Source organism: Molothrus ater, chromosome 7 (genome assembly GCF_012460135.2).
Source record: "Molothrus ater isolate BHLD 08-10-18 breed brown headed cowbird chromosome 7, BPBGC_Mater_1.1, whole genome shotgun sequence".
NCBI classification, from domain to species: domain Eukaryota; kingdom Metazoa; phylum Chordata; class Aves; order Passeriformes; family Icteridae; genus Molothrus; species Molothrus ater.
The window spans coordinates 37,616,520-37,635,455 of record NC_050484.2 but is presented as its reverse complement, the minus strand read 5'-3'; the positions used below and the strand labels follow the sequence as shown (position 1 = coordinate 37,635,455).

The window sequence follows — 18,936 nt, the reverse complement described above, 5'->3', positions numbered from 1 at the left end:
TTTGGATATTTCCCCAGAAGTCACCATTCCTGCAGCAGCATTTCAACCACCAAAACATACTTTGAGAGGCTCCAATGGAAAGGCAAGTGATTCCTCAAAACAGGAATATCAGGCTTCCGCCCACACAAGAATGCACAAAAGCATTTATAAACTCTCACTCATTTACCATATTTTCTTTCCCCATGCCAAAATAAATCACTCATTACCATCTTTTATTCCCTTATTCCAAAATAAGTCGCTCATTTACGATATTCTTTCCCCATTCCAAACTAAATCACTCATTTACCATCTTTTCTCTCCCCATTCCAGAACAGGACAGCCACTCCTCCCCCCAGTTCATGGCACTGCCTGTCTCTTTTAATTTTATTTTATTTCAAGCTCTTTTTGTTCTGAGATCAGCCCTGTCTCTGCCTGCCTTTCCCAAAACCCACAGCCTGCAAGGCCGGGCAGTGACACTGCCCATCAAAGCTCCCTCAGAGAAGACACTTCCCATGCACAGTGGCTGTGGAACACAACACTGGAATCCAGCACTGAAAAGCTCAAAAGGACACTCAGCTCTAACTGGGACAGTGAAGTGTCTACCAGCAATTCTTGCTGAACAACCAGCACAAAAAATTACCTGCTCGAAATCCAACTTCATGATGGCCTTCTGGAGGTACCTCACCCCACCATGGATCAATTTAGTGCTCCTGCTGCTGGTCCCCGATGAGAAATCATCTCTTTCTAGAAGGGCTGTTTTTAGTCCTGTGTTACCAGAAAACCAAATTAACTTCTTAAATTACACAATTTGTATGTAATTCATTAAAGACTTCTCTAGGGTAGAGACAATCACAAGAAAAATTACTCTGTACATGGATAAATTTGTATTCAAAGTGTAGCGCACTGTCTATATTGTAATGAAAAATTTTAGCCTTCTTCCTGAGGGAAAAGTCAAAGCAGAACTTAAACAGCAGCACATTAAAAGCTGGGTATTTCACAATGGAAAGGCATTACTGCACATTACGGGGCATGCTCCCCAGGGAAATGACAGCTTGGATGCATGGCAGGAACAGAGGGGCTCCATGGACGCTTTTAACCCTTTGCAGCAGGGAGCTCTAAACTCTCTTCAGCAACCATTTAAGTGGCATTCCAGAGAGGGAGACAACTGGCAGCTCTGCTTACTTGGAGTTTGCCTCAGAGGTGCCCGCCTGGAATTCTGACAAACACAGGAAACAGCCTGATCAGCCTTAACCACTGAATCCCTGGGGCTGGAAAAGACCTCCAGGACCACTGAGTCCAACCACGCTCCAGCCCCTCCAAGTCCTTTTGTCATGAGGGACCCAGAACTGGACACAGCACTCGAGGGCCCTCAGCAGTACAAACACTGAGATTTTAACATCTACTGGTGTCCCAAAACTTTTATGTGCTTAAAAAAATCTAATCATTACTGGTAACTTAGAAAGATCAGAGCAATTTATTTTTGTCGAATGTGACTGAAGATTAATGGACACAATCAGAAATAATTTGGTGAAGATTTATCAAACACACGAAAAGCAAAATTTGTTGTTAAGCGAAGCAAACAGGATAAAAGAGCAAGTTCCATGAATGAACAGCAACGAGACACAACTCATTAACCAAATGCCTGTGAATATTTCACACCTCAGAGACCTACTGATATAACCAGTACACCCAAGAAAAGGATAAACAGAGATTAACTGTAATAATTTCTGTCTGCTTTACAACTGCATTTTCTGCCAAAGCACAGCAGAGGCAGAAGTGAGAAGATCTTTGTCCCATGTTATTAAATATAACAACCAGGCTGGAGTTTGGACTTATCTCCCTGTGCTCAGTCCCTACTGCTTTATCCATTTCATATTACCACACCTGCTGGATGAGCGTTTCCCAGCTCAAACTGAAAGCCTCTCCTGGGGTTTTGCCTCTGTTTCTGAGGTACATGACCAGGTTAGAGAGCCTGAGAGCTTCAGGGCTCCCTGCTCTGGCCAGCTCCCCAGAGGTGGGGAGACTGTGCTCTATGACCTTGTGCTGGTGTTCACAGGGGTCCCAGGGTGAGGGAGAGACCAGGATCTGACTCCATGTTTCACAAGGCTGATTGATTATTTTATGATATATATTATATTAAAACTATACTGAAAGGATGGAAGAAAGGATTCCATCAGAAGGCTGGCTAAGAATAGAATAGCAAAGAAAGAATGATAACAAAGGCTTGTGGCTCGGCTCTCTGTCTGAGCCAGCTGGGCTGTGATTGGCCATTAATTAGAAACAACCACCATGAGCCCAATCCCAGCTGCACCTGTTGCATTCCACAGCAGCAGATAACCATTGGGTACATTTTGTTCCTGAGGCCTCTCGCTTCTCAGGAGGAGAAATCCTAAAGAAAGGATTTTTCAGAAAATATCATAGCTACATGACCTTCCTCAGGGTCCTTCTGAGAGCAGAGGTTTCCCAGCCAGGATAACCAACCCTCTACTATGGAATATTAATCCAAATATTTCTGGGTGGGATGTGCCTGGCCCCATCTGGCCCTCACTGCTGGGCCAAAGGCGGCAGCTGTGGTGTTTCACCTCAGAGACCTTTGGCCGGCTGGGTGCTGCAGCTGGGCACTGGGAACAAATCCAGGCAAGGTAGGAACTCAGTTTACCTCTGGTGGAAAAGGTTCAGGCGACAGTGAAGAGAAAGGAGAGGATTCTATTGTGAGTTTTTAATCCAGAGTTTATTCCAGGATGACAGACCTCTGAGTGTTCTAACAGCTCCCAACAGAATCCCAGCTGCATGGTCTCGTGTCCTTTTAAGCCCGGGGACAGGGGCAGGGGAAGGCACAGATGAGGGCCAACCAGGTGTGAGGAGGGGAAGGATCAAGGGATACAGACACTGGGACAGGCCAATGAGCCCGAGCTGAGGGGCATCTTTTGAACTTCTGCCAACCACACACGACCCCTTGCTGGAATGTTAAGATTGATGGGCAGCTCTTAGCAGGAGGGCAAAGGGGAAAGGAAAGGTTGGCACACCTGAGGGGTTGGGATAGGTGAAACAGGAAATGGCATCACACTGCAACCCTGTACCTCTGAGTGCTTCAGAAAAGCCCCTCTGAGAGTCTGCTGCAGCCCCCAGAGGAGCCTGCAGGTGAAGCCAGCCCCTCACCTCGGGTGGCCGCATCCAGGGCACAGCCGCAGCCCGTGGCGCCCCCGCCGATGACGAGCACGTCGAACTCGCCGCCGCTCTGCAGGGCCACCAGCTGCTGCTCTCGCGTGGGGAGATGCTCCTTCCTCGCTGGCACAGCTTCTGCAGCCTGCACCTGCACCAAGGCACCCTGCAAGGCGGACACAGCCCGTGAGGCCCCGGCTTTGCTCTGCACACACACACCCATGGGGACAGACACCCCCGAAGCACAGGCTTTCCTACAACCACACAGGAAAACTCGCTTATTCCCAGCCACTGCCCCCGCTTTTCACAATCGTGTCGTATTAAACACTGAGGAGCAAACAGTACTAAATCCACGAAGGGATACCACACCTTTACATTGCCCACCTCAATGTACCACTGCGCTCAAGTGTTACTACCTGTATTCATTACTTCTAGGAACTCTCAAATGTTACAGGATACTGTTATTATTTTAATAAACACTACAAAGGAAGCATTTTAATAAACAGACACATGGCTGGGCTCTGGACTCTCCACCAAAAAATTCACCAGAGCTGAGTGTACATTTCACATCTCATGCAGTGGCATTAATCCAAGCTCAAGTTTAATGAGGTTCAGGAGTGATGGGATTGTCAAACACAGTGCCCTGAAACACCAAAGAAACTCTAATTTCACCTCCTTTTTGAGAAACTTCTAAGCAATGCAGTTTATGTCCTACAGCACGCTAAAATACAACTTTAAAGTGACAAAGCTTAACAAGGTGGCAGTTTCCAGACAAGTTCCCATTTTCCTGGAAGGGCCCGGGATCTCTTTGGGCTGATATTCCCAGAGCCAATGCTGCTGTGCGCAGTGACTGTGGAGAGAAGGGCTGAGGCTCAGCCACCTACCAGGGACCACGGCTCAAGCGGGAAGGGTTTGAGCAGTCTCTGAAGGCTCTCTGCTGTTAACATCAACTTAAACTGAATTCTAAATGTTTCCAGACTTTCTTGAAAATTATAAACACTTTGAACACCAGAAAAACCCGTTTAACCCTAATTTAAGACCTAATTTAGGCGCAGTCTCCAGGCCAAATGGCAGACTTAACTATGCAGAATAGCTAGCTTCTGCCCAGATCTCCCAGACAGGAAAGAGCAGACTAATAAAAATTCAAGTGACAAACCACAGAAACTCCTTTCCAGCCAAGCACAAAAAGCCTCAGTTCAGATTATATGGTGCATGCAGCCTAAATATTTTTGTTCAAAATTATTTGCTCATTCCTCAGCAGTATCATGATTTAAATGCATTAGTGCTGTGTCCCTCTCTCTGCTATAGAGCTGAAAATAAAATCTAAAAACTAGTAGCCATGACTCAAAGAAGTGCATATTCCAAAGATAATTAATGGGCAGGTTCATCCTGCAATCAGGGATGATACTGACTATAATGCTGACTAAAGGAGCTGATGAAAATCCCTCAGGACAGCAGCAGCCACTGTCACTGCCTGTGTGGTACAACGCAATCCCTGGGGAAAGTGGGGCTGGAGACAGAGTCCTCCATTTCATGCTGAGGATCTAATGAGCTCCTGGAGCTGCTGCAGGGCTGCAGCCCCTCTGCTCTGGGCCAGGCTGGGAGAGCTGGGAATGCTCCCCTGGAGAAGGGAAGGCTCCAGGCAGAACTCAGAGCCCCCTCCAGGGCCCAAAGGGGCTCCAGGAGAGCTGGAGAGGGACTGGGGACAAGAAAGAACAAATTAGAGTTGTAAGAAATCCCATCTTTTCCCAAGTGTAGTGATCCCTGCGGGATCAGCTCTGTCCCCCAGCCCACGCAGGGCACCCGGGAGCTGCAGTGCCCAGCTGTGCCCAGCTGCAGAGGCAGCAAACTCTGCTCCTTGCCCGGGGCTCACAGGCACAGCAGCCCTCACACAGAGCCCCCAGACACAGCCTGCAGCTTCTGAGGCACTGCTGGGGCTGGGGGGAGGCAGGTGGAAAGTTTGGGAGCTTCAAAGAAACTCAGCTGCCACGTTATTCTCCTGGCCACAGAACTGTGCCCATCCCCAGGTCCTCCTGCCTCTTGCCCTGCTCTCTCGCCGGCCCTGTCGGCTCCAGCACTGCCATGAAACTTTTATATCCCCAAAGTGCAGTAAAAGCATATAATAGAATCCAGGAGGGTTTGGGTTGGAAGGGACCCTAAAGGCCACCCTGGCACTGCCAGACAGAAGTGACAAGCAAGGAAAATTGGATTTTTTCATTCAAAATTTTTGAAAATTCCAAGGAAATCGGGAACACTAAGAACACCCTATCTTGCACGTGTTTTGGCTGATCAAGCTCAGCGACACGTGATCAACTTCCACGAGCTCTGGAGAGGGAGAATTCCCTCCAAATTTACTGTGCAGTACATTTCCTGAGAAACTTCCAATCATGCTACCCAACTTCAGGAAAATAACAGAACACCAGAAAATAGAGATTTGGAGTTCAAGAAATACTGGCATCAGGTGGATTTGACTCCATGTCTAGGTTTGCTTTTAAACCCATTATTTACAACAAATGGCTCCTAGCAGAGCCCAGAGCAGAGTCCCAGCATCCAGCCCCTGCCATAGCCAGAGTGTGGAGATTAGCCCTGGAATATAAGCAGAGTGATTAGTACCAGGAATTGATATAGATATGATGCATCTTGCTGTCAATTAAATGGGGGAGCGAAGAAAAGCTGCACACAGGGATTCCATCTGCAGTAACATGATTAGTTTGGCAGTGAACAAGTGTGTTTACTGAAATAAGCAATTGCTGTTTATATCTACAATTTCTCAGGCAAGAGTTCCCTGAATGGTTTTGATTACACTCTTAGTGAGAGGAATTTAGTTTGGCAGTTTGAATTTAATCATCAAGTTATAAAGTGATCTAGTAATCCATAATCCAGTGCTCTCGTTAATTTGCTACTGTAAATCTCCAGGTAGGTTGCAGAGTCAAATTCATCATCCTTACTCATTTAAACAAAAAAAAATGCAGTAATTAGAACTCCCCAAAGCAGGCCCTGATGCATTATCATACTATCACACTATTGGATTCACCTTGCTGAGCCATTCCTACTGACCAACAGTGTGCTCACACACCAGGAAGAGCAGGGTTGGGAAAGGACAGCAGAATCCTGCAACCACAAACCAAAGCACTGCCTTTCCCCTCAGTGATCATGAGGGGAGAGGGGAAGGAAAAGCCAGCAGTGGCCTCCAGCTGAACTTGGCATGTCCAAGAACACCCATCTCACACCTGGCACCAGCCTGTGGAGGCTGATGCATTAAATAAAGGCCCAAAACCAGAATGCAGCAATGCAGCCAGGAAGCAGGAGCATCTGTGTCCAACTCTGTGTCCCCATCAGTGCTGGAAGTGCTGGTGAAGCAGCCAGCAAAGGCTCACTGTGCCACCTGGGCCGTGCAGGTGTCTGAGTGTTTGAGGCCAAGTCACAGAATTCCAGAGTGTTTTGGGTGGGAAGGGACCTTAAAGCTCATCCAGTGCCACCCCTGCCATGGGCAGGGACACCTTCCACTGTCCAGGGTGCTCCAAGCCCTGTCCAGCCTGGCCTGAGACACCTCCAGGATGGGGCAGGGCTAGAATGACAGGAGCTTTAAGGCTCCTTCCAATCCCTGCTGTTCTGGGATTCAGTGATTCAATTCCAGTTGCATAAATGTGACTCAAAATGCCAGCAGATGTGTGTGGACAGAAAAATTAGTTGGGATAAAAGCACGGGTGGTTCTGTGATTTTGACTCCATGGCCATGCTCTGTAAAACTCTGGGGTTTAATCTGTCTCTGGAAGTTCAGAGCAGCCATCCATCCCCAGAAAAAGAGGAACTCCCTGAATTCTGGAGTACTGCAGACAAGATGCAACAAGTGAGCTCTGCAGGTGACTTTTCCCTCCCAACTCCTCTTATTTAGCAGTCCTAAAAGGTGCCATTTCTGACAGTAATGAAGCCAGGCTGTAAAACCCTGGGACAGAGACTCTGGAGAGAACATTACCAGCTTGGAGCAAGGCAGGCAGCCCAATGGGGAGCTCACTTGAAATGCTGGGGTTTATTTTCTGCAACAGTATCTGAAGCCATAAGAATCCTGCCTTATCCACTTCCAGCTTGGCTCCCCAGACATGACTCATCTCATTCCCAGCTGCTCCTCCTCCTCCCCATAGAAACAGCCAGAAATGGGATTTAAAGACCATTGTGGACGTGGGGTCATGGTGGCCTTGGCAGTGTTGGGGGAATGGTTGGACTGGGAGTCTCGGAGGAATTAGCAAGTCCATGGTGCAATGGTGAATAAGGGAGCTCAAGAGCACAGCCCCTCCAGCCCTGCTGGGAGGAGCAGATATCCAGGGAAATCTGTTTTCTCCAGCAGCAAGATGCAGTGCACAGACTGACATGGGACGTGCTGCTTTGCTGAGGCAGGGCTGCAGCACCAGCCTGCCCTGCTGGGGGAGCTGAGCCTGTCCATGCCCCCTCAGCTGGGCCACAGCCCTGCAGGGACCACAGGGCTGGGCTGTACCCACCAGAGGCAGCAGGAGCCTGCCCTACCCCTGCCTTGGCACACATCCTGTCCCCAGCCCGAGGAACCCAGCAGGAGCTCGCACCAGCTCTGTGCTGAGCCTGGGATGTTCACAGGTAGTGCTGGTCGTTTCAATTCCAGCCTCTCAGCTTGAAAACACCGTGCAGACAGCACTTTACTTCAGCAGGTCTTTCCACTCCTCCTCTAACTATGTAAAGCCCCCAGTGGCAGCCAAAGGTCATTTTTTAAAACTATTTGTACAAGCCTGACATATGCTGTGACAGATTTTAAGTTCCCTATTTTATCAAAAATCATAATTAATACTTACATGTTTGTTTCTATGCTGAGAAAATTGAGAGAGGCCAAAAACTGTTGCTATGGCACCTCCTCCAATGAGAGCAGTTCCTTTCACTGCCTTCTGAAATGCCATTTTTTACTGGAAGAAAAGAAGATAAAAATTAATTGGCAGTTTTACCATGTCAGGATCTGGTACACACAGAAGAAACCACTTGAAGAAACTAATAACAATGTTGTGACAAGTTGAAATTTAGGGTAGCAATATCTTAATTAGAGATTTTCACTGCAATATTAGTAACTTCTAAACAAAGTCTAGACAGAGGCAAGCCAGAGCGCTCTGGTGTCTGCTGAGAAAGCTGCAGGATGAAAGAGGATTGAGATCAGAGCAGACAGACACACCCCACAGTGACCCTGAGTGTGACAGGCACTGCCAATCCCACGGAAGGACAGAGCAGGAACAGCCTGTCTGCAGTGACAGTGCCACCAACCCTCATCCCAGCAGCACAGCGACCGATGGGCTCCTCGCCAGCTCCTGCAGCTGCCTGCCCGTCCCATCACACACACCCCTGCTGCAGCCCCTGCTGCCGTGCGGGCAGGAGCTGCCCCGAGCCCAGCCCGTCCTACCCGGGGTGCAGCAGGAGCGGGGCCCGCAGCGAGCAGCAGCAGCGCGCACAGGGACAGCACCGAGTGGCACTCTGCACCCAGCTCAGAGGGCTTGAAACCAGCCCTATGTGGGTCAGGCAAGTTCTTAATAGACCCAGTGTTCGGATCCTGAATGACAAATGCGCACGGGGCTGAGCGGAATGTTAAACAGGCTCCCAGCACGCGGGGCTCCCACGCCAGGGACAGCATCCCTCCCACCTGGGGACCAGCACCAGGGCTCCCCGGGACACCCTGGCCTGGCCACACTCCCCAGCAGTCCCCAGACAGTGATTCAGCACCACCAAGGCTCAAAGCAGGGGCAGACCGTGTGTGCAGCCCTGCGCCAGCACCGCAGCACCAGCGCCCTTACCAGGCATGGGGAGCGGCCCTGGGCCAGCAGCAGGGAGCCAGCTCTCCATGCCAGACGTGGAAACATGTTCCCAGGCTGGAACGCCTCAAAGGAAGGAATTCCTGGTTGGGAGGGTGGGCAGGCCCTGGCACAGGTGCCCAGAGCAGCAGTGGCTGCCCCTGGATCCCTGGCAGTGCCCCAGGCCAGGTTGGACACTGGGGCTGGGAGCAGCCTGGGACAGTGGAAGGTGTCCCTGCCCACGGAATGAGAGGAGTTCTGAAGTCCCTCCCAAGCCAAAGCTTGACCTCATTCCCTGAGCACTTTGCCTGCAGCACACTGAGCATGGGGGAAATTCCCCACACAATTTCTGGGGCAGGCATTTGATGCAGAGCTGCTGAGTGTACAAACTGTGTAAGGGATCATGTATGGAAGGCTAAGACTTGCAGCTTCCCACAAGTTTTTCCAAAGAGGGGCATTTATGCTCTTGGAGACTCCCACCATGCCTGCCTTTCCCGTATCACATTTTCCATTTACTTCTTACTATGGCTGCAAAAAAAAGATCAGCTTCATCTTTCCTTTGAGCCATGACAGGGAGTGAAAGAGAAAAGAGACAGACAAACCCCAGCAAAGAAAGCTCCTGGGAGGGAAGTTACTGTGGAGGTCTGGCCTTAAACACTACAGCACCTCCATAAAAACAGACAGGAACACTATGGACAGTCACAAAGCTGGATCACAAGGTGGAATCCAGGAGAGCACAGGAACTGGAAGAGCAGCAGGAACATCCAGGAGAGCACAGGAGTTGAAGAGCAGCAGGAACATCCAGGAGAGCACAGGAACTGAAGAGCAGCAGGAACATCCAGGAGAGCACAGGAGCTGAAGAGCAGCTGGAACATCCAGGAGAGCACAGGAGTTGAAGAGCAGCTGGAACATCCAGGAGAGCACAGGAGGAGAGCACAGGAGCTGAAGAGCAGCTGGAACATTCCCGTGGCCATCCCCACACTGAAGGAGCTCAGGCGTCACTCCCACCTGCCTGCAGCCACGGCACACAGATGGTGACAGGAGCACTGCACACCCCAGGCAGCACTGCAGGACACACAGCTGTGCCCGAGGCTGCCAGGAGGCAGGAATGACAGCTCTGCTGCCCAAGGAAGGCTGGTGGCAGTACTGGAGTACCTCCACAGCCCTCATGCAGCAGCAAAGGAGTGTCTCTGAGAGCCCGGAGCCCTCCAAGCGCCTGTGCCAGAACACAACAATGCAGGGAGCTGAAAAGGAACAAATCAGCATCTTCCAGGGAGCCATGTCACACGTCTGCAGAGATGCTGGCTTGCAGGAAGACAAAGGGAAGCATGCCCTTTCCATGCTGTATGAGCTCAGGAGGAAGGGTGCTGGCTGAAGCACAATCCCTGCTCAGAACCAGGGTTCCTGCAAGCACAGACACCCCTCAGCCCTGCTTCTCATCCCCTGGCTTGGACTTTTCCTGGGACTTCATTTGGGACACCAGGGACACACCTGCCAGTTACAGCGTTCCTTTCCATGGGATTTGCACAAGGTACACTAACCACTGACTAAGAGGCTCAGCGATTGTCACCTGAGCCCAGCCCGGTCCAGCTGTTCCAGCTGAAGGGACATTAGACATGCCACAGCGCACAGCTTTCCCACTTTCATCCTGCAGGTAGCATCTCTAACACCCAGAAAGGGACTCGATGGCCCTCTGCAAGAGGATTTCTGGCCTCAGGGCTCCCCACTCCTTGCCTGGCCCCGGGGCGTGTTGCATTAGCTCTCCTCAGAGCTGGGAGCCGATTACAGGCAATTCTCCCTGAAGGAGAAGGAACTCTCCCAGCAGACCGGGCTGCTCAAATTGCCACATCAATCTTGCTCACCATCCCTAAGAGGAGCTTATCCAGGAGAGAAAGGAAAATAGGGCTTAGCATAAGCCACTCTAGCAGAAAGGCAGACAGGCATTCCAGCCAGACGGTGCTTTTACACCTGGAACAGCTCGATTGCATCCCGGCAAACACGAGCCTGCATTTCTGAGGATGTGTTTGGATGAGGCTGGGTGAGCTCAGGGCACTGCAGGTGGGCAGGGCCCGGGCACTGCTGGCACCAGGCTGCTCCAGGCTCTGCCAGGGCACGGCTCGGCTCTGGCTGTTCCCAAAGGAAGGGCTCTGCAGGCAGCAAGTGGCTCACAAGGTCTCCTCTGGAAAGGAAGATGACCTGAACGCTGCCTGGTGGCCACAAGCCACAGGGAAACGAGAGGCTCTGGTCAGACACTGGGTCTTTGCCCCAGCTCTGTCCCACATGGCTGAGGAAGGCTGCTGCCAGCTTTGGGCAGGATCCACCCCAGTGCAGATGAAAGGGGAAGGAATGCAGCCCATGTGGTTCCCACAGGCTGCACCAGGGAAGAGCCCACGCTCACAAACCCCTCCTCTGCTGGGAGCAGGTACTGAAACCTGCCTCTCTTCCAAGCTGAGATCAATAGCTTGCGACAGAAATGGGATTTTACTTTAATGAAAATTATAATAGCAACCAGCATGAGAAGTGCTACAGTCAGAAATGTCATCTTTCCATCACGCAAATATTCTGAATCACCTTTAAAATTGGCTCAGAGTGTTTCAGTGCTGTCAGTGCCATCTGACACACTAAATCTGCATGTAAAGCCTTACCCTTGATTTCAATAGAAGCCATAAATGGCACCTTTGGACCCATGGCCTCACCTGGAGGGTGGGCTGAGGTCCCTGACAGGCTCTAGAACAAGCTGTGGCAGGAGCAGGAGCCCTTGGCTGGCGTGGGAAGAGCTAGGAGCACATCACAGGGAGTAGCTACTGCATAGAGTGATCTGTCCAAGGAGTTCAATATCCCCAGGGAACAGTTCCCAGGAACAGCTGAGCACTGGTGAAGATTCAGAGGGACGTGAGCTCAAACTGCTATTAAAGGATTCATGATAAGAAGAAACAGACTTTAAACTTGAAAGGACACAAAGGGGCGGGGAAAGCAGTCTACAGAAAATGGAAACTACACAAAAGATTTATCAGCACAAGTTCCTGCTTTCAATTTCCAAAAGTTAATACAAACCCTAGTCACAGTAGGAAGTCCTTGGTGCATTCCTTAACCATCAGTCACGCTCACTTGGACTACAGCAACATGGAATAGCCACTTCCAGAGGAGTCTCCCACTCCAGACCCAGGCTGGTGACCAGCTCCTGCCTTGGTGAGGTCCCCAGGTGACCCTCCCCAGGTATCAGACCCTGGACCTGCTGTGTCAAAGGCAAGGGCTCCACTTCAGCAGTCAATGCACTCCTGACACTGCTTCAACCCCAAAAAAACCCTACAAGGCACCACTTACAGCCTGGGTTTCAAAGAAGAGATTTCAACAGCCATCCTCAGCAGATGCCTCTGCACAGCACATCCCACACGGCAGACCTCTGCCACCCGCAGCCCTCAGCAGGCTGGCACAGCTCCTGGGAGTGACTTGCCTTCCTTCTTCCCGTAATGCCCGGCCCAGCCAGCTGCCAGACCATTGCCTGGATGTTCTTGGGACTTGTGCAACCCACTCCCACCCGAGGCAGCAGGCGGCTGAAAGCTTTGGGAGCGCCACAACCGCCAGGTACAGGCTGGATATGAGCAGCCCAGGGCCAAGGCTTGGGGAAAGAATGAAAGGAATGAGGGAAGGGGACCGGCGGGGAGCTCAGCCCCGGGGCCAGGAGGATGAAGCAGGATGGGTACTGCAGCAGAAGCAGAGGCACAGATGGGTGGAGGCTGCAGAGCTGCGCCGCAGCAGCGTGAGCCGCCCCATCAGGCAGGCTCTGAGACACACACAGCCCGCGAAACCGGGAGGAGAAACCCAATCTGTTATGTTGGATACCCGTGTGCCTTACAGGGCCATTACCATGGAATCCGGGCGCTTCGCATTCCATTGCAAACGAACACGTCTAATAAAGTGAGTCACTCCATGCAAGGCTTAAAAATAGAAAACTTATAATCATCTCCACTACGGTTTGCATAACCTGCCATTGGCGCAGGAGCATTGTCTAATTCCTTCCTTCCCAAAGCTCCTCAGGTGAGTTTGGGACGATGACAGGCGCAGACTGATGTCCCTCCGGGCTGAGCTGAGTCCTGCCCCTCCAAAGAGCTGCAGTCCTGCCCTCAGCTGCCTCCAACCCAGCTCTCATCCCTCTCGCAGGACTATTCATAAGGTGGCCACGGTGGCCCAGCAGCAAGGCCTGGGTTAAGCTCTGACTGGGGCACTTTCAGCCTTTAAAGCCCTACTGGTCTGTTACCCGCAGTTTCAGGGTGTGTCAATGCAGGAAGCGGCCAACTAACCAGAAAAGGGGATGTAACCAGAAAAGAGCCCAATTAGCACCCTGTTAAGCAGGTCATCTAGCAAGCTGTCTCTCGTGTGCCTTTGAGAGGCCGGGAGTGGTTAATGTTACACGGGATGTCAGGCCAGAGCAACTGAAGTAGCTGGAAAGGAACTGATTAAAGCTTAACCCAACCCAAGCTGGAGATGCTTCCCCTGCGGGGCAGATCTCTGGTGAGGAACAACCCAACACACCCCAAGGAAGGGCTCCAGAGGGTCCCACCAGGGCTGACACAGCACGGACACGTCCACTCTCCAGAGCCTGCCCTGGAACCTCCCCAGTCACTCTGGGCTCTCAAACACAAGGCAGGCACTGCAATTAAAGTCATTATCCAAGACCACCTCTCCAGCCGAGCACAGGAGCACAACCTGCGATATCCACCCAGCTCACAGAGTCACCCCCCAGCCATGGAACATCCTGCATGCAGGATTTAAACCCCCAACCCCCCCGGCCACGCCATGGCGTAAGTGGAAGCCAAGCAGCACTTCACCATATGGGGAAAGTCCTTCCCACGCTCCAGCACAGGCAACCAGCTCGGCTCCCATGCCCAAAAGTGGCTGTGGCACTTGTCAGGCACAAAAATAAAGGAGAAACAAAGCAGAAAATAGGTATCCTATCCTCATTCCTCCTCTTGGTCCTACTGCTTCCAACTGCTTCATCTGCCTTCTGTACCCAGACACCAAGATATTCCCACCCTGCTTTAGAGGATGGAACCACTGCTGTGAACTCTGTCCCACAAGGAACAAACTGTTTTAGCTCCTCTTTCGAATGTCTAGTGTCGAGTGTTTCGATTTTAGCCTAACCACTTCTTTTTCTGCTGCTTCATTACCCTCCCACTTACAGATGATAAGGGGAAAAGTCCTCTGTGTAAATCCCTCTTGGAATTTCAATAGCAATAGTCTTGCCACAGACAGTAGCATGTCTCTGGCAACGAGGCAACACTGCAGACAGGGATGGCTGTAATCCCAAGAACTGTATCTAAGGACTAACAGGAATACAAAGAAACTCCAATCTCAACAGGTACTTTGAGCTTTCCCAGCATACACACATCACAATGTATTTATCAAGTTCTAGATGAAAGTATTTCAATTCCCTCCTGTCCCATGGGAAGGAGTGGGAAGCCTGGTCCCCAGCCTGATCACTGACTAATGTGTGCAGGATGTTTTCCACACTTTTGTGTTCTTGTGCCAATATTGTTTTAGCTTAAACTTCTCAGATAGTCACTCTTGCTTTCACTGTTGGTGGGGGTTAATATCAGCCATCAACCAGGCACACAATACAATGACTGTGAGCCAATTACTGCCACTAGAAAGAAACGCACTTGTCAGATACAGTTAATTTATAGCTGTTTCCCTTTTTTTACATATCCTTCATTCCCCTCATTTTTAATGTGGATATTGGAACAGACAGTCTGCCAGTTCAGCTTGCTCCCAATGCTGGCACCTTACCCATGCTCTTCCTTCCACTCCCTGGCCAAAGACTCAAGGAGCAGGGGTTAGAAAACAAGGTGTTTCGCTTTTTACAAGACTGGACATATACCTGCACACACAATCAGGAACCTGCTCAAAAAATAGCTGCTAACTAGGTGAACACTTAGGTGTGGCAAGGAAGTAGCCTAATTTTATATCCTGGGATACAGACTGAGACCTGATAGCACATGCAAATCTAATCCTGGAGGAGGGGCCTGTGTTCAGAATCACTCTGAAATCAGAACCAACGCTTCATTTGAGAAGCTTTGCAAAGCAAATAAAAACAACCCAGTCCAAGACTTTGGACTCCATCCACAGGATCTGGCTGTGATTCGGGGTGAGTTCACCTGGAAACCCCTGGAGACAGAGCTACACGCTGGCTCGGGAACCTGGCCCAGAGAGACCCTTTTAGGGATATGGAATGTTTCCAAAATCAATACTGAGATGTTGTGGAAGAGCTCTGATTACAAACCGTCTGTTCCTTACGTAACAAAAGCTATTTCCTAAAGTGAAGCTTTTTGGAAGAAATAGGCTGCATCTACATTAGAGCTAATTAGTGGAGCCCTAGAGCCCAACAGCTGCTGCAAACAGCTCTGTGGTCTCTGTGCTCTGTAGTGTTTACCCCAAGTGGCTCCAGTGATCCACAAGCACCCACAGAGCAGTGGAAGTGCAGGAATCCTTCCTTCTTTAAAGGGTGATCTACTTCTGTCCCACTTACTTCAGCTTTCTTTTTCCACCCTTTAACTTTTATTGCACAGAATCCCCAGAAATACTGAAGTTGGGAAATCCCTCCAGGATAAGGAGTCCCAGCTGTGCCCATGCCTACCCTGTCCCCAGCCCAGAGCCCTGAGTGCCACCTCCAGAACTCCTGGGACACCTGCAGGGATGGGCACTGCAAACCTCCCTGGGCAGCTGCAATCCCTGAGCCCCCTTTGCATGGGGAAATTCCTGCTGTGCCCACCCTGAGCTGCCCTGGGCCAGCCTGAGGCCGTTCCCTCTGCTCCTGTCCCTGTGCCCTGGAGCAGAGCCCAGCCTATTCCCGTTTCCCACCTCGGCCGTGGTGTCCCTTGCCCAGCAGGTCCCAGGAGGGTGGCAGGGACAGGGATCAGCACCCTGATGCTCACATCCTGTGCTCCCAGGAGCACATCCACCATGGCACAGCTAATCCCTGCTGCTCAGGGACCCAGCTGCCCAACTACAGCCACGAGGCCAAGAACATACAGTGGCTTGGTTAATCTGTACAGCCAGGCTGGCAGAGCTGGCTGAGACTGAGGGTACCCAGCCCATAAAAAGGCAAAATAACTCCCCAGGCCCTGTTTGGCAGCATACAAACAAGCACCAGCACAAGGAAGATGTTGCCTAACTGAGCTACTTGCAAATGCCAAGCCCTGTTTTGAAACCATCAGCTACAAGTGGAAGGTGAAAGTCACAACTGCAGACTGACAGCAGAAAACCCACATTTCTTTCAAATGTTTGCTAAAGCCTGCAGAGACTTGTGTGGAGACAAAGCAGGCAGCAGCAAGGAACCTGCAGGAGCTGTCCTTTGGAAAACTGCTCTGCATGAATGGCCTCTGCACTGACCACATCCTGCCAGCTTCCTAAATTCCTGTCGGGGACAGCCAGCAGGTAGAAATGGATCTCTAGAGAAAATACTACATTATGCAGCAAGGTCCAGCTCACAACGTTGTTATTATTACTGTGCTCCTGTGCACACACATAATTAAGCAAAACAAAGTGTAAATCCATATACATACACAACCAAAATAAGGCTACCAATTAGATACAAGGGGCGTGAATAATTTTTTATGCACACTTGTGTCTACCCAAAACTTCCATCCAACTTTAGACTAAGTAAGCTCCTAATGCCTAATGTTAAAATGAATAATATTCTGGTTATTGCTATTGAAGGGGCAATACTGGACTTTACTTTACATATTAACACAGACAGATCCTGAACTATCAGACCAAGTATTTACTGGCTAATCACTCACTGCCCATCACTGAAAATTCCTGAAGAACTGTAACCAAGAATAAGCAAGGAAAAGAAAAGAAGGAAAGGAGCAGGGAAGAGAAGAAAATGCAAATCCTTTGGAGGGGGGCCCCTGCTTCCCAGCAGGTGAAAGGAGCTGCTCTCAGCACACCTGTACTACCTGTTCACCAGAGTACATCAAGGAGGGAGTAAATTTGGCTGCTTTGGAGCCAAGCTCTCCACACACACATTTACATCTTTTCCTGTAGAATCAGGCTTACAAACATTCACTGACTGCTTAACAGAGGTAAAAACTCAGAGAAGTTGAGGACACCAAGCAATGGTCCCACGAGTACGTTCAGCGGAAGTAATAACTTACTTTCATTTTACAAAGTTTAGTGTAATTACAGCTGTGCTATTTCTTACCAAGAATTTTGGGGCTTTTTTATAATGGGAGATATTATTTCTGTCAGCTCCAGCCAAGAAAAAAAAATATAGTTAATGAGCTCTGCAACCTCCTTATTTATTATATATGGATACCTACAGGCACACAGCAGCTGTCCTGATAGGGAGACACTGAGGCTGGACCTCTTGTTGTGGGACATTCTTAGGGATGACCCACAGACAGGACAGCTGCCAGGGGCTCTGCACCACTTCTGTAAAACTGCCACACTCTCCTTTTTTTTGGTTTTTGTTTTTGGTTTTTTTTTTTTTTTTCCCCATCCAAATGCTTAAATAAAGCAGGGGGAGGAGGCTGAGAGCACTTGGTAGTGAAAGCTGCTGTATAAGATCATAGAGTCATTGAATGGTGTGGGTTGGAAGGGACCTTTAAAGCCCATCCCACCCCACCCCTGCCATGGCAGGGACACCTTCCCCTGTCCCAGGTGCTCCCAGCCCCAGGGTCCAGCCTGGCCTGGGGCACTGCCAGGGATCCAGGGGCAGCCCCAGCTGCTCTGGGCACCTGTGCCAGGGCCTGCCCACCCTCACAGGACGGATTTCTTCCCAATATCCCATCCACCCGTGCTGTTCTTGAGCCTTCCAGAGGGAATGATAAAATCCCAGAATGGTTCGGGTGGGGAGAGACCTTTAAGATGCTCCGGTCCCACCCTGCCATGGGCAGGGACACCTTCCCCTGTCCCAGGTGCTCCCAGCCCCAGTGTCCAGCCTGGCCTGGAGCACGGCCAGGGATCCAGGGGCAGCCCCAGCTGCTCTGGGCAGCAGGGCAGCATGTGGAGGGCAGGCAGGCAGGATGCGTTTGATACGCGTTTAAAATAAAAGCACTGCGGTGTTCAAGGCGCTCCACCCGCGCGTCCGGGCCGGCCCCGCTCCCTCATCCCGCCCGCCGCGGCTCGGACCCCGCTGAGCCGGACCCGAGAGGCACTTACTGCGGAGCGCCGGGAGCCCGCGTCCCTCTGCGGGCTGCTCGCCGGCCGCGGGAGGAGATCAGCGAGGGCGGCTCTCTCCCTGCCCGCCCTCCGCCTGCAGCAGCCAGCCGGGCTCCCCCGAGCTCCGCCTCGAACACCGCCGGCGCCTCCCCGCCCTGCTCCCCGCCCGGGGCCGCGGCTGCCCCGCCAAGGCCGCGGGAGCGCCGCCGCTGCGGCCTGGGCCCGCGGGGAGGGGCCCGCTGCGGCCTCCTCATCCCCGGCCTTGCGTGATGGGGGTCGCCGCCCATAGCGGCCCCTCCCCGGGACCGCGCCCGTGGCGGTACCGGAGGCGATACCGGAGGCCTGCGGCCCACGCGTGGGGCCCGGCTCCGCCGCCCGCGCAGATGATCGTGGTCTTCAGCTGTCTGGGTGTCATTTCCAGTCAGTAAACAACTGCAAGGATTGGGTTTCGTGAGTTCTGCAAAGTCAGTGATATTCAGTCACTGGGGATGGGTGATGGGAGAGCAGTGTTTATCCCAGGAACATTAGTGCTCTTAAAAGGAGCTAAGATCTCGAGTGGCAGCTGGAATTAGAAGATACTCTCTGGCTTAGAAGCTGTCAACTGAAGAGAAAGAATTGAAAATAAAAGGGAAAAGACCAGACAATGATTCATTGTTTTCTAAGGATATGGTTTTAAGGTGTGTGGTGTTTGGAGCACAAAGGAAGAATAATTGGGATACAAATAAAATAAAATTTTTTTAAAAGGATTAATATGTTTTTTTCTGGCAAATAATTTCATCATGACCCAACACAGAAATTCTGGATGTGGATGCCTACCCCATATATGTGTTCCAAGA

At 51.0% G+C, this 18,936-nt stretch overlaps 1 protein-coding gene across 1 annotated transcript in view; it reads right to left on the bottom strand.

The window, feature by feature from the left end:
• GPD2 (glycerol-3-phosphate dehydrogenase 2) overlaps positions 1–18,344 on the bottom strand; it is a 38,737-nt gene extending 20,393 nt beyond the window's left edge. Inside the window, 4 exon segments of the mRNA XM_036386662.2 lie at positions 620–744; positions 3,139–3,307; positions 7,961–8,068; positions 18,101–18,344. Of these exon segments, the coding sequence (XP_036242555.1) occupies positions 620–744; positions 3,139–3,307; positions 7,961–8,062 (396 nt within the window). The 5' untranslated portion in view covers positions 8,063–8,068; positions 18,101–18,344.
• Between the last annotated feature and the right edge of the window lie 592 nt (positions 18,345–18,936).